Source organism: Hylobates moloch, unplaced genomic scaffold (assembly GCF_009828535.3).
Source record: "Hylobates moloch isolate HMO894 unplaced genomic scaffold, HMol_V3 SCAFFOLD_8, whole genome shotgun sequence".
Lineage (NCBI taxonomy): Eukaryota > Metazoa > Chordata > Mammalia > Primates > Hylobatidae > Hylobates > Hylobates moloch.
This window is the reverse complement of record NW_026652283.1, coordinates 46,653,300-46,666,387: the sequence shown is the minus strand read 5'-3', so window position 1 is coordinate 46,666,387 and position 13,088 is coordinate 46,653,300. Positions and strand designations below refer to the sequence as shown.

The window sequence follows — 13,088 nt, the reverse complement described above, 5'->3', positions numbered from 1 at the left end:
GCTCAGTCATGCAGACTCAGAAAACGATTGGAGAGAACGGTAGAAAGCACCGTGCCAGGTGTTCGGCTCGTCTCTCCTTAACACTGAGATCCGCGGCCTTCTTGGGACACCCCAAGAATCAGAGTGCAAGCGAAATGGAAAGGGCGAGCCAGCCGGCCCCAGCAGGCAGGAGCGGAGGCTTGCAGCTAGGCTGTTGGTCCGTGGGGAAGCAAGCCCAAGCCCTGGGCCGCAGCAGTGGGCACTGAGAGGCGCCAGCGGCCCAGTCTCCAGCAAGCGGAAGAACCTTGCGCACGCGCAGTGAAAACCCAGGGCCCGCGAAGCGTCAGAAGCCCCTTCACCCGGCTCGGCGTCACCTCCAGCCCTCGGGGGTACTGTACGGCCCAGTCACTCCCGCCTCGACACCCCCGCCAGGTTTCCCTCGCCCTTTCCGGCCGGGGCTGGTCGCGACTGCGCGCGCAGGGCCTCAGCGGGCGCCAGAGGGAAGGGGAAGCGGTGGGTAAGGAGGGCCTGCGTTCGGGCGCGTCTGTGACGGGGTTGGGAACTTCCTCTTCTACTCTCTCCAGCTTTCCGGACCCCTGAGGACTGGAGTGAGAGAAGCCTCTAGAACTGTGTATTTCCTTGCTTTTCCTCCTGCCGCCGCAGGCCTTCCTCCGACAGTCTAAGTGTCGCCCTCCCCAGACCTTCTCGTCCGGACGGCTCCTGCTTCCCCCGCCCCAACTGGGGAATCCTGAGGCTGTGTCCCCAGTCCTTCTGTTGTCGCCTCGTTTGTCTGAGATCCCTTCCCTTACCTTTAGGTAGCGCAGGAACGATTATTAGCTTTTAGTGTAGCAGCAGTTTAGGGCTAGCACTCTCGGTCGGGCCCCCAACTCAAGCACAAAGAACCATGGGTGTTTTGACACTTGTTCCGGGGGTTCTTTCTGACACCCCTTTGCTGAAGCAGTTTCCACATGTTCTCAGCAGTGAATTCAAAGCCAGCAAACATAGATCCGCTTTAGTTCTCTGGGCATTTCCACCGTTTCCTAATAATCTGCTTTTTTTTTTTTTTCTTTTTGAGACAGTCTCGCCCCGTCGCCTAGGCTGGAATACAGTGGTGCTATCACAACTTACTGCAGCCTGGACTTCTCAGGCTCTAGCGATCCTCCCACCTCAGCCTCCCAAGTAGCCAGAAGTACAGGCTTGCCCCATCACAGCCAGCTAATGTTTAAAAAATTTTTTTTGGGGGGTGGGGGCTCGCTATGTTGCCCAGGTTGGTCTTGAACTCTAGGACTCAAGCGATCCTCCCGCCAGGGCATCCCAAAGTGCTGGGATTACACGTGTGAGCCACCTTGCCCAGTCAACAATCTGCTTTTCAAGTTTGGGGCACATGAGGCATGCAACGTCACAGAATTGTGCTCTTTTCCTTTGGAAATATGGTCACTCCACATGCCACCTTTTGGGATGATGTTCCTACTCCACTGACAATGGGATGGTATCAGCAGTTACTGAGAAGCATGGTAACAGACTAGTATTTCTGTTGTCTGCCACGCGAATGGATATTCAGTCAACTCTTTCTTGTAGCAGGAGGCAGCATTTTAGCTCAGTGGCTGTGCTTGATGCCTTGAAGTAGGGGACAGAGGAGGTACCTTGTAATTAAACCACTAGGGTTCAAAATGTGCTGACAGAAATGTAAAACAGAAAAGGCCTGACAGTCACGTCATGTTGATAATGTTTTCAGGTCACATTTCTGTGCAGGGCCAAATACATGCTTTCTCCGCCCCCACCCCCTTTTTTTCCTTTTTTCTGAGACGGAGTCTCTCTGTTGCCCAGGCTGGAATGCAGTGGCTCCATCTCCACTCACTGCAACCTCTGCCTCCCAGGTTCAAGCGATTCTCCTGCCTCAGCCTCCCGAGTCACTGGGATTACAGGCGCCCACCACCATGCCTGGGTAATTTTTTGTATTTTTTAGTAGAGATGGGGTCACCATGTTGGCCAGGCTGGTCCTGAACGCCTGACCTCTGGTGATCCACCCGCCTCAGCCTTCCCAAGTGCTGGGATTAAAGGCGTGAGCCACCGCACCTGCTTTTTTTGTTTGTTTGTTTTGTTTTGTTTTGTTTTGTTTTTGAGACAGGGTCTTGCTCCATCATCCAGGCTGGAGTGCAGTGGCACCATCTCAGCTCACTGCAGCCTCGACTTCCCTGGCTCAGGTGGTCCTCCCACCTCAGCCTCCCCTGAGTGGCTGGGACTACAGGCCTGTGCTATCATGCCTGGCTAATTTTTTTGCATTTTTACTAAGAGACAGGGTTTAGCCCTGTTGCCCAGACTGGTCTCAAACTCCTGGACTCAAGCGATCTGCCTGCCTCAGCCTCCTAAAGATCTGGGCTTACAGGTATGAGCCACTATGCCCAGCCCCTTTCACCCTCTTTAAAACATTTATTTTTCACTTCAATTTGGGTGACAGAGTGAGACCCTGTCCCCCAAAATAGATATTTTTTAAATTGGCACATAATGATTGTTTTATATTTACATTTATGGGGTACAGTGTGATATTTTGATACATGTATATAATATATAATTATCAAATCAGGGTAATTAGCATATTCATCACCTCAAACACTGCTTGCTTTTATATGCTAGTTATATGTAATATGTTGATATTCTGTAGATGGTGATATGAAATTCGAACCTCTCAAATTTCTCAATAAGTTAATTCCTAGAAAGTGATGATAATCAGCCTTGTTATTTTGACTTTGATAAGTTTAAATGCTATAAACATAACCATTTTTTTCTAACAGCCCATGCTATAAGTCTTTTTTTTTTTTTTTGAGATGGAGTCTCGCTCTGTCACCCAGGCTGGAGTGCACTGGCGCGATCTCGGCTCACTGCAAGCTCCGCCTCCCGGGTTCACGCCATTCTCCTGCCTCAGCCTCCCGAGTAGCTGGGATTACAGGCACCCGCCACCACGCCCGGCTAATTTTTTGTATTTTTAGTAGAGACGGGGTTTCACCGTGTTAGCCAGGATGGTCTCGATCTCCTGACCTCGTGATCCGCCCGCCTCGGCCTCCCAAAGTGCTGGGATTACAGGCTTGAGCCACCGCGCCCGGCCGATGCTATAAGTCTTATTACCCATTGTCATTGATACCTAAATTACAAAACCTTAGTCATCTTAAATTTCCCTGTGCTATTCCATATGTCTTATATTACAGGATCTCATGGTTTTTTTTTTTTTTTTTTGAGACAGAGTCTTGCTCTGTCGCCCAGGCTGGAGAATGGAGGGCAGTGGTGTGATCTCAGCTCACTGCAACCTCCATCTCCTGGGCTCAGGTGATTCTTGTGCCTCAGCCTCCCAAGTAGCTGTGATTATAGCCCTGATCCACCACGCCTGGCTAATTTTTGTATTTTTAGAAGAGACGGGGTTTTGTCATGTTGGTCAGGTTGGTCTCGAACTCCTGGATTCAAGTGATCCCCACGCCTCAGCATCCCAATGTGCTGGGATTACAGGCGCGAGCCACTGTGCCCAGCAGTTTCTTTATTTAAAAAGTAATTTAGGACGTGTCTGGTGGCCTAATAATTCCTATGCAGTGTGATATGGTAGAACAGTCCTGGATTTAGAGTAAGAAGGCCTGGATTCAGATACTGAGACCGTCATACTAACATTGTATCCTTGGGGAAACTTTGAGCTTCAGTTTCCTTTTCTCTCATTTTAGATAAGATTATCTTTTCTTCTCACCTCTTAATTATTGTGAGAGTTACCATTGACATAATATGTGGAGAAGCTAAAAGTTAAAAAAAAACAAAACCCAACCTAAGCTATTGTTATTTCTCCTTGTTCTCATTTATTTCACAAACATTGGAAACCTAACATATGTTATATACTGGTGCTATAGCTATGAAAGATAGTACCTGCCCTTAAAGGGCTGTCTTTCAAGGAGCTTTCAGAGCGTGAGTGTGAGTGTGAGTGAGTGTGTGTGCGTGCGCGCATGCGTGCATTAGGAGTAGGGTGGTAGGGTATTTGATAAGGTAGACCTGTGCTATAGAATGTAAAACCAATAAGCTTAGGGTGAGCAACAAACTCAGATGAGTTTGGGACCATATTTCCACAATTCCAGGGGAGGAACGGGGAAAGGTTCCTGGAGGAAGTTATATTTGAACAATCTTAAATTATAACAAGAATCCCGAAGGGCTTTGTGTGCTACGGGAAGTGAACACATTGAATGATTTTAAGCAGTTAGACTGATCACAACTGCTTTTTGAAAGTTCCTGTTGTCTGTGATGTGTGCTCTGTGATGGGTGCTTTGTTAACTTTCTGTCTTTGTGCTTTATTTATTTATTTATTTGTTTATTTATTTATTTATTTTTTTTTTTTCTGAGACAGAATCTCACTCTGTCGCCCAGGCTGGAGTGCAGTGGCACGATCTCGGCTCACTGCAGGCTCCGCCCCCCGGGGTTCACGCCATTCTCCTGCCTCAGCCTCCCGAGTAGCTGGGAGTACAGGCACCCACCACCTCGCCCGGCTAGTTTTTTGTATTTTTAGTAGAGACGGGGTTTCACTGTGTTAGCCAGGATGGTCTCGATCTCCTGACCTCGTGATCCGCCCGCCTCGGCCTCTCAAAGTGCTGGGATTACAGGCGTGAGCCACCGTGCCCGGCCGCTTTGTGCTTTATTATTATTATTTTTTACTCCATCGAGAAGTGTCCTCTCCTCATACCTTAATATTAACTGTTTATCTTTCAGTTTCTAGTGCAGGTCCTGTTTCTTGTGTGAAGCATTCTCCAATTATTTTAGCTTCCCTACTTATTTCATTCTCTGAAACCATATTAGAAATATTAATAGTACCACACTTTAGTCCTTATTTGTTTTATGTTTGTTTTATGTCCTTAAGTAGATTTTAAGTATAGAGAATGTTTCTTATGTGTGAATAGAAAGCATGTAAAAAAAATTTTGTTTCTTGATCTCTTTGTATTTTGTTTTTCAGGGTAGTAACAGATTATGGGCAACAGTCCTTTTAATTAATCTACCGTCATCATGGCTAATGAGGGCTGTCCCAAGGCTGCTGATAGTCCTTTTTCATCAGATAAACATGCCCAACTCATCTTGGCCCAAATCAATAAGATGAGAAATGGACAGCATTTCTGTGATGTGCAGCTGCAAGTTGGACAGGAAAGTTTTAAAGCTCATCGGCTGGTTTTGGCTGCCAGCAGTCCTTACTTTGCAGCTTTGTTCACTGGAGGAATGAAAGAGTCCTCAAAAGATGTTGTACCGATTCTAGGAATTGAAGCAGGAATCTTTCAGATACTTCTAGATTTCATTTACACAGGTATGTTACATGAGCCTGTTGCTTTGACTGAAGAATGATTCAATCACTCATGCCCTAATGTGGAAATATAAATTGATCTAACTTATCTAGAAGGTAATTTAGCAACATGTTATTATGTGACTGAAAATTTCATATCTTTTGACCCGGTGCTCCTTTTCTAGGAATCTGAAGGAATTAATTAGTGATGCAGGCACATATTTACAAACCAGGATTTTATTGTAACATTACTACTATTATTTGATTTTTTTTTTTTTTTTTTTTTTGAGACGGAATCTCTCTCTGTCACCCAGGCTGGAGTGCAGTGGGGCGATCTTGGCTCACTGCAACCTCTGCCTCCCAGGTTCAAGTGATTCTCCTGCCTCAGCCTCCCAAGTAGCTGGGACACAGGCACATGCCACCACACCTGGCTAATTTTGTTTTTTTTAAATCTTTAGTAGAGACGGGATTTCACTGTGTTAGCCAGGATTGTCTGGATCTCCTAACCTTGTGATCCGCCCGCCTTGGCCTCCCAAAGTGCTGGGATTACAGGCGTCAGCCACCGCGCCTGGCCTGTGACTTTATTTATAGTAGTATATAATTTAATAAAATCTTGTCTCAGTAGGTTTTATGGCTAAATAAATTATGATACATGTATAGATCTCACAAATGAGATCTAACAAATCTTAAAATATATGTATACTATTATGGAAGAATGTTTACAATATATAAAATTTTAAAAAATCAGGATATAAATAAACCCCTATTTTGTTTGAAATAAAACCCAAAAAACTTATATGTATTTACACATGAGAAAGCAACCAGAATGTTTGACAGCATTTATCTGTAGGTAATTTTTTTCCACAAAGTGTTTATAATCAGCATATGTTATTTTACTCAAAACTATTTCTGAAATGTTTTTGAAGAGTTTTAATAACATTAGAGAATGTACACAGGGGCACAGTGGTTCATGCCTGTAATCCCAGCACTTCGGGAGGCCAATGTGAGAGGATTGCTTGAGGCCAGGAGTTCAAGACTAGGCAGGACAACATAGCAAGACCCCATTTCTAAAAAAAAAAAAATTTTGTTTGAGACAGCGTCTCTCTCTGTTGTCTAGGCTGGAGTGCAGTGGTGCACTCACACTTCAATGCAGCCTTAATCTCCTGGGCTCAAGCAGTGCTACCATCTCACCATCCTACATAGCTGTGACTACAGGTACATGCCACCATGCCTGACTAATGTAAAACAATTTTTTTGTAGAGACAGGGTCTCACTACGTTGCCCAGGCTAAAAAAATTTTTTTTTTTTTTTTTTTTTTTGAGACAGAGTCTTGCTCTGTCACTAGGCTGGAGTGTAGTGGCGTGATCTCGGCTCACTGCAACCTCCGCCTCCCAAGTTCAAGCGATTCTCCTGCCTCAGCCTCCCGAGTAGCTGGGACTACAGGCGTGTGCCACCATGCCCAGCTAATTTTTGTATTTTTAGTACAGACGGGGTTTCACCATGTTGGCCAGGATGGTCTCGATCTCTTGACTTCGTGATCCACTCTCCTTGGCCTCCCAAAGTACTGGGATTACAGGCGTAAGCCACTACGGCTAGCCAAAAAAATTTTTTTTTAATTAGCTGGATGTGTGGCTTGTGTCTTTAGTCCCAGCTAACGGGAGGCTGATGTGGGAGGATCCAGGAGTTTGAGGCTGCAGTGAGCCATGATCAAGCTGCTACACCCTGGACTGGGAGACAGAGTGAGACCCCATCTCTAAATAAAATAAAACAACTGGAATGATGAAGAGGGGAGTAGGGGAAGGGGAAAGAAAGAGAAGGCACACCAGAACGATGTATAGTCTTACAGGATATGCAACAAATACGCATAGAAAAAAGATCTGGGCCGGGCGCGGTGGCTCAAGCCTGTAATCCCAGCACTTTGGGAGACCGAGGCGGGTGGATCACGAGGTCAGGAGATCGAGACCATGGTGAAACCCCGTCTCTACTAAAAATACAAAAAATTAGCCGGGCGTGGTGGCGGGCGCCTGTAGTCCCAGCTACTGGGAGAGGCTGAGGCAGGAGAATGGCGTGAACCCGGGAGGCGGAGCTTGCAGTGAGCCGAGATCGCGCCACTGCACTCCAGCCTGGGGGACAGAGCAAGACTCCGTCTCAAAAAAAAAAAAAAAAAAAAGAAAAAAGATCACTTGAGCCTAGGATGCTGAGGCTTCAGTTGAGTGATGATCATGCTACTGCACTCCAGCCTGGGCAACAGAACAAGACACTGTCTCAAAAAGAGAGAGAGAAAAACTATATGAAGAAAGAAACTACAGTGTTAATACAACATATGTCTGTGTATGGAAAAATATGTTTTTCATTTTAGTTTTTCTGTCTTAAAGTTCTTTTTCCACAGTGAATATATATTACTCTTTTTTTTTTTTGGTGACGGAGTTTCACGTCGTCGCCCAGGCTGGAGTACAGTGGCACAATCTTGGCTCACTGCAACCTCTGCCTCACAGTTTCAAGCGATTCTCCTGCTTCAGCCTCCCAAGTAGCTGGGATTATAGGCTTGCACTAACATGCCCAGCTAATTTATTTATTTATTTATTTATTTTAGTAGAGACGAGTTTTCACCATGTTGGCCCGGCTGGTCTCGAACTCCTGACCTCAAGTGATCCGCCCACCTCAGCTTCCTAAAGTTCTGAGATTACAGGCGGGAGCCACCGTGCCCAGCCTCTTTTCTTTTTTATTTTGTGAGACAGAGTCTTGCTTTGTCACCCACGCTGGAATGCAGTGGCAAAATCATCGCAGCCTCATCGTCCTGGGCTCAAGCTATCCTCCCACCTCAGCCTCCTGAGTACCTGTAGGACCACAACACACACCACCATGCCAGGCTAATTTTTAAATTTTTTTTGTAGAGATTATGTCTGGCTATGTTGCCCAGACTGGTCTCAAACTCCTAGGCTCAAGCAATCCTCCCACCTCAGCCTCCCTAGTAGCTGAGACTACAGGTGCACATGCTACCACACCTGGCTAATTTTTTTTTTTTGAGGCGGAGTCTTGCTGGGCTTAGTGGTGTGCACCTGTAGTCCCAGCTACTCAGGAGGCTGAGCCAGGAGAATTGCTTGAACCTGGGAAGCAGAGGTTGCGGTGAGCAGAGACCACGCCACTGTACTCCAGCCTGGGCAACAGAGCAAGACCCTGTCTGGAAAAAAAAAAAAAAAAAAAAAAAAAGGATGGGTGTGGTGGCTCACGCCTGTAATCCCAGCACTTTGGGAGGCTGAGGTGGGTGGATCACCTGAGGCCAGGAGTTTGAGAACAGCCTGACCAACATGGCGAAACCTCGTCTCTACTAAAAATACAAAAATTAGCCAGTCGTGGTGGTGCGCACATGTAATCCTGGCTACTTGGAAGGCTGAGGCAGGAAAATCACTTGAACCCAGGAGGTGTTGGTTGTAGTGGGCCGAGGATGCACCACTCTACTCCAACCTGGGTGACGTAGTGAGACTCTGTCTCGAAAAAAATAAAGAAATTAAAAAAAGGTAGTGAAGCCCTTGGAAAAGAAAGTGGTATAATAGTTCAGTATTTAATAGTTTCTCTTATGTTATAGATTATTGGTTATTCCTAATATTAAAAACTAGCATTGTGTATAATCTCAGCACTTTGGGAGGCTGAGGTGGGTGGATTGCTTGAGCCCAGGAGTTTGAGATCAGCCTGGGCAACGTGGCGAAACCCTGTCTCTAAAAAAAAACACAGAAAATTAGCCGATCATGGTGGTGAGTGTCTGTAGTACTAGCTACTCGGGAGGCTGAGGTGGGAGGCTCACCTGAGCACGGGAGGCAGAGGTTGCAGTGGGCCAAGATTGCGCCACTGCACTCCAGCCTGGACAACAGAACGAGACCCTGTCTCAAAACAAGCACAAACAAAAAATGAACATTGTATGGCATTGTATCATAATTGAAGATAGAGACCTTGTCTTACTCTCCCCAGTGCCTCAGTAAATGTTTGTTACATGCATATAACCTTGTGTTAAAAGCATAGACTTTATTTGTTGTTGTTGCTGTTGTTGTTTGGTTTTTTTCTTTCCAACTTTTAGGTTCAAGAGGTACATATGCGGGTTTGTTCCATGGGTAAATTGTGTGTCTTGGCTTGGTATGTAGATAATTTTGTCCCCCAGTTAATCAGTATAATACCCGATAGGTAGTTTTTCAATCCTTACCCTCCTTCTACCCTCCACTGTCAAGTAGGCCCCAATGTGTATCCATGTCTTCTTGGTGTCCATGTGTATGCAATGTTTAGCTCCCATTTATGAGTGAGAACATATGATATTTGGTTTTCTGTTCTTGTGTTAATTTGCTTAGAATCATGGCCTCCAGCTCTATCTGTGTTGCTGTAAAGCACATGATTTCCTTCTTTTTTATGGGAAAAGCATGGACTTTGATGTCAACCCCTACCTTGCAACTTGCTTTACCATGCAAGTTGTGGACAAGTTACTTAAACTTTGATTCTGTTTCCTTAATATGAAAATAAGAAAAATAATAATATCTACCACATGGGATTATAATAAGGGTTAAATTAACATATAAAGCAATTAATGCTGCACCTGGTTCATTGTTAAGTTTTTCATAAATGTGTTAGGTATCGTTATCGTTTAAATTTTGTGCTCTTTACTCAAATCCTTGATTGCCTTTTTTAGCGTCTGTCTGCAAGCATCAAACTATCAGTGAAATCAAGTATAATACTTTTTGAATATGGTAAGCCAATGTTTGTTTTTATTTTATTGGCCGTTTTGTCTTCCTAATTCTCTAGGTATAGTGAACATAGGTGTGAATAATGTCCAGGAGTTGATTATTGCAGCAGACATGCTACAGTTGACTGAAGTTGTTCATCTTTGCTGTGAATTTCTGAAAGGACAAATTGATCCACTGAACTGCATTGGAATTTTTCAGTTCTCTGAGCAAATTGCATGCCATGATCTCTTGGAATTCTCAGAAGACTACATTCATGTCCATTTCTTAGAGGTTCATAGTGGAGAAGAGTTCCTGGCACTTACGAAAGATCAACTGATCAAAATTTTGCGAAGTGAAGAGCTTAGCATTGAGGATGAATACCAGGTCTTCTTAGCTGCAATGCAATGGATTCTGAAAGATTTGGGAAAAAGAAGAAAATATGTGGTGGAAGTGCTAGACCCAATTCGATTCCCTTTATTACCTCCTCAGAGACTTTTAAAGTACATAGAAGGTAACTTTTTTGCTATATATCAAATTAGTTGATTAATTATCCAGTGATGTGTTCTCTGAAATGTGGGAGAGTGTTTTCATTTTTTGGTTCAGTAACAGACATTTATTGAATGATTACTCTTTTTTTTTCTTTTTTTAAAATGTATTGAATGGTTATGTAAGATACAGCTTTTGTGTTTTGTGGGTGGGCAGTAGTATTTTAATATTTCTACCCACTATTTTTATAAAAATCTTTCTCGAGATTGATTACTAAGGCAGATTAGTGTTACAGATAAAAATTACTGACAGAGCTACTAACATAACCACTGCTGTTGACAGAACCAATTATTTCAGTTAAGATTTCCTCTTGCTACTCTGAAAAATTAAGCAAAACCTAACACTTGGAGAAAATGCATACACTAAAAATAAAAAAAAAACTCAATGAATCCTATAAATCCTTTCATTATAAAATAAATTTGGTATTGATACACAATTATGGCCTCTGAGTAGCCTTTGAATCATCTTTAGATTCTAAACTTAATTCTGAAAATATGTTTTACTATAGTATAAAATAGTTTTTATGTTTACATTAGAAAAATGATGTTTGAATTTATTTCTAAGAATTACTTTAGGCCAGGTGCAGTGGTTCATGCCTGTAATTCTAGCACTTTAGCAGGCCAAGGCAGGCAGATTGCTTTAGCCCAAGAATTCAAGACCAGCCTTGGCAACATGGTGAAACCCTGTCTCTACACAAAAAAAACTAAAGGCAAAAAATTAGCCCAGCATGGTGGCATGCACTTATAGTCGCTGCTACCTGGGAGGCTGAGGTGGGAGGATCACCTGAGTATAGGAGGTCAAGGCTACAGTGAGCCAGGATTGTGCCATTGCTCTCCAGCCTACTTTAGACCTGGTTTTGAGATTTGAAGTTTTTACTCTTTTTTTTTTTTTTTTTTTTTTTTGAGACGGAGTCTCGCTCTTTCACCCAGGCTGGAGTGCAGTGGCACAATCTCAGCTCACTGCAGGCTCCGCCCCCCGGGGTTCACGCCATTCTCCTGCCTCAACCTCCCGCGTAGCTGGGACTACAAGCGCCTGCCACCTCGCCCGGCTAATTTTTTGTATTTTTAGTAGAGACGGGGTTTCACCGTGTTAGCCAGGATGGTCTCGATCTCCTGACCTCGTGATCCGCCCGCCTCGGCCTCCCAAAGTGCTGGGATTACAGGCGTGAGCCACCGCGCCTGGCCTGAAGTTTTTACTCTTGTCATGCACTGAACGATTAGGTTGCTATTGAATTACAAATGATTTTATTACAAGTTAAATACACTACTAAGCATTAATGGTGTAATTCTGCAAATACATAATTTAAAATAATGGGTTAATTTGGGAGGCTGAGGCGGGCGGATCACGAGGTCAGGAGATCGAGACCATCCTGGCTAACACGGTGAAACCCCGTCTCTACTAAAAACACAAAAAATTAGCCGGGCGTGTTGGCGGGCACCTGTATTCCCAGCTACTCGGGAGGCTGAGGCAGGAGAATGGCGTGAACCCAGGAGGTGGAGGTTGCGGTGAGCCGAGATCGCGCCACTGCACTCCAGCCTGGGGGACAGAGAAAGACTCCGTCTCAAAAAAAAAAAAAAAAAAAATAATAATAATAATAATAATAATAATGGGTTATTAGTTTTTCTCCACTCAGCAATGTTAACATAATTTTGTAGGTTTTTCTGAGTGATATCTTGTTTTACTACATATATAGTTGATTGTTATTTGCAGTAGTTATGTTGTATAAGTCTGCTGCAAACACGGAATTAGCAAATACTAAACGATTGCTCCTAGGGGAAATACAGGTTTAGGTTCTTGCAAGCCTATAGTCACATTTTTGTCACATAGTCAATAGGGCCTTGTTTTATATAGGTTTTTTCTTGTTTGTTTGTTTTTGTTTTTGTTTTGAGATGGAGTCTCGCTCTGTCACCCGGGCTGGAGTGCAGTGGCACGATCTCGGCTCACTGCAACCTCTGCCTCCCGGGTTCACGCCGTTCTCCTGCCTCAGCCTCCCGCATAGCTGGGACTACAGGTGCCCGCCACCACGCCCGGCTATTTTTTTTTTTTGTATTTTTAGTAGAGATGGGGTTTCACCGTGTTAGCTAGGATGGTCTCGATCTCCTGACCTCGTGATCCACCCGCCTCTGCCTCCCAAAGTGCTGGGATTAAAGTCATGAGCCACTGCACCCGGCTCCTACAGCCTTTTAAAATTATAATTTATGGCCGGGCGCAGTGGCTCACGCTTGTAATCCCAGCACTTTGGGAGGCCGAGGCGGGCGGATCACGAGGTCAGGAGATCGAGACCACGGTGAAACCCCGTCTCTACTAAAAAATACAAAAAAATTAGCCGGGCGTGGTGGCGGGCGCCTGTAGTCCCAGCTACTCGGAGAGGCTGAGGCAGGAGAATGGCGTGAACCCGGGAGGCGGAGCTTGCAGTGAGCCGAGATTGTGCCACTGCACTCCAGCTTGGGCGACAGAGCGAGACTCCGTCTCAAAAAAATATATATATATAATTTATAATTTAAAATTAGACACAGTAAGAGTGTCTAATTCAAGTCCTGAAGTTTTTTTTTTTTTTTTTTTTTTTT

General features: G+C 44.5%; 1 protein-coding gene across 1 annotated transcript in view; it reads left to right on the top strand.

The window, feature by feature from the left end:
• The first annotated feature begins 331 nt into the window (after positions 1-331).
• The window catches only part of IPP (intracisternal A particle-promoted polypeptide), a 59,396-nt gene continuing 46,639 nt past the window's right edge, over positions 332-13,088 (top strand). The window contains exons 1-3 of the mRNA XM_058442797.1: positions 332-492; positions 4,952-5,293; positions 10,055-10,486. Of these exons, the coding sequence (XP_058298780.1) occupies positions 5,002-5,293; positions 10,055-10,486 (724 nt within the window). The 5' untranslated portion in view covers positions 332-492; positions 4,952-5,001. The remainder of the gene's footprint in view (positions 493-4,951; positions 5,294-10,054; positions 10,487-13,088) is intronic.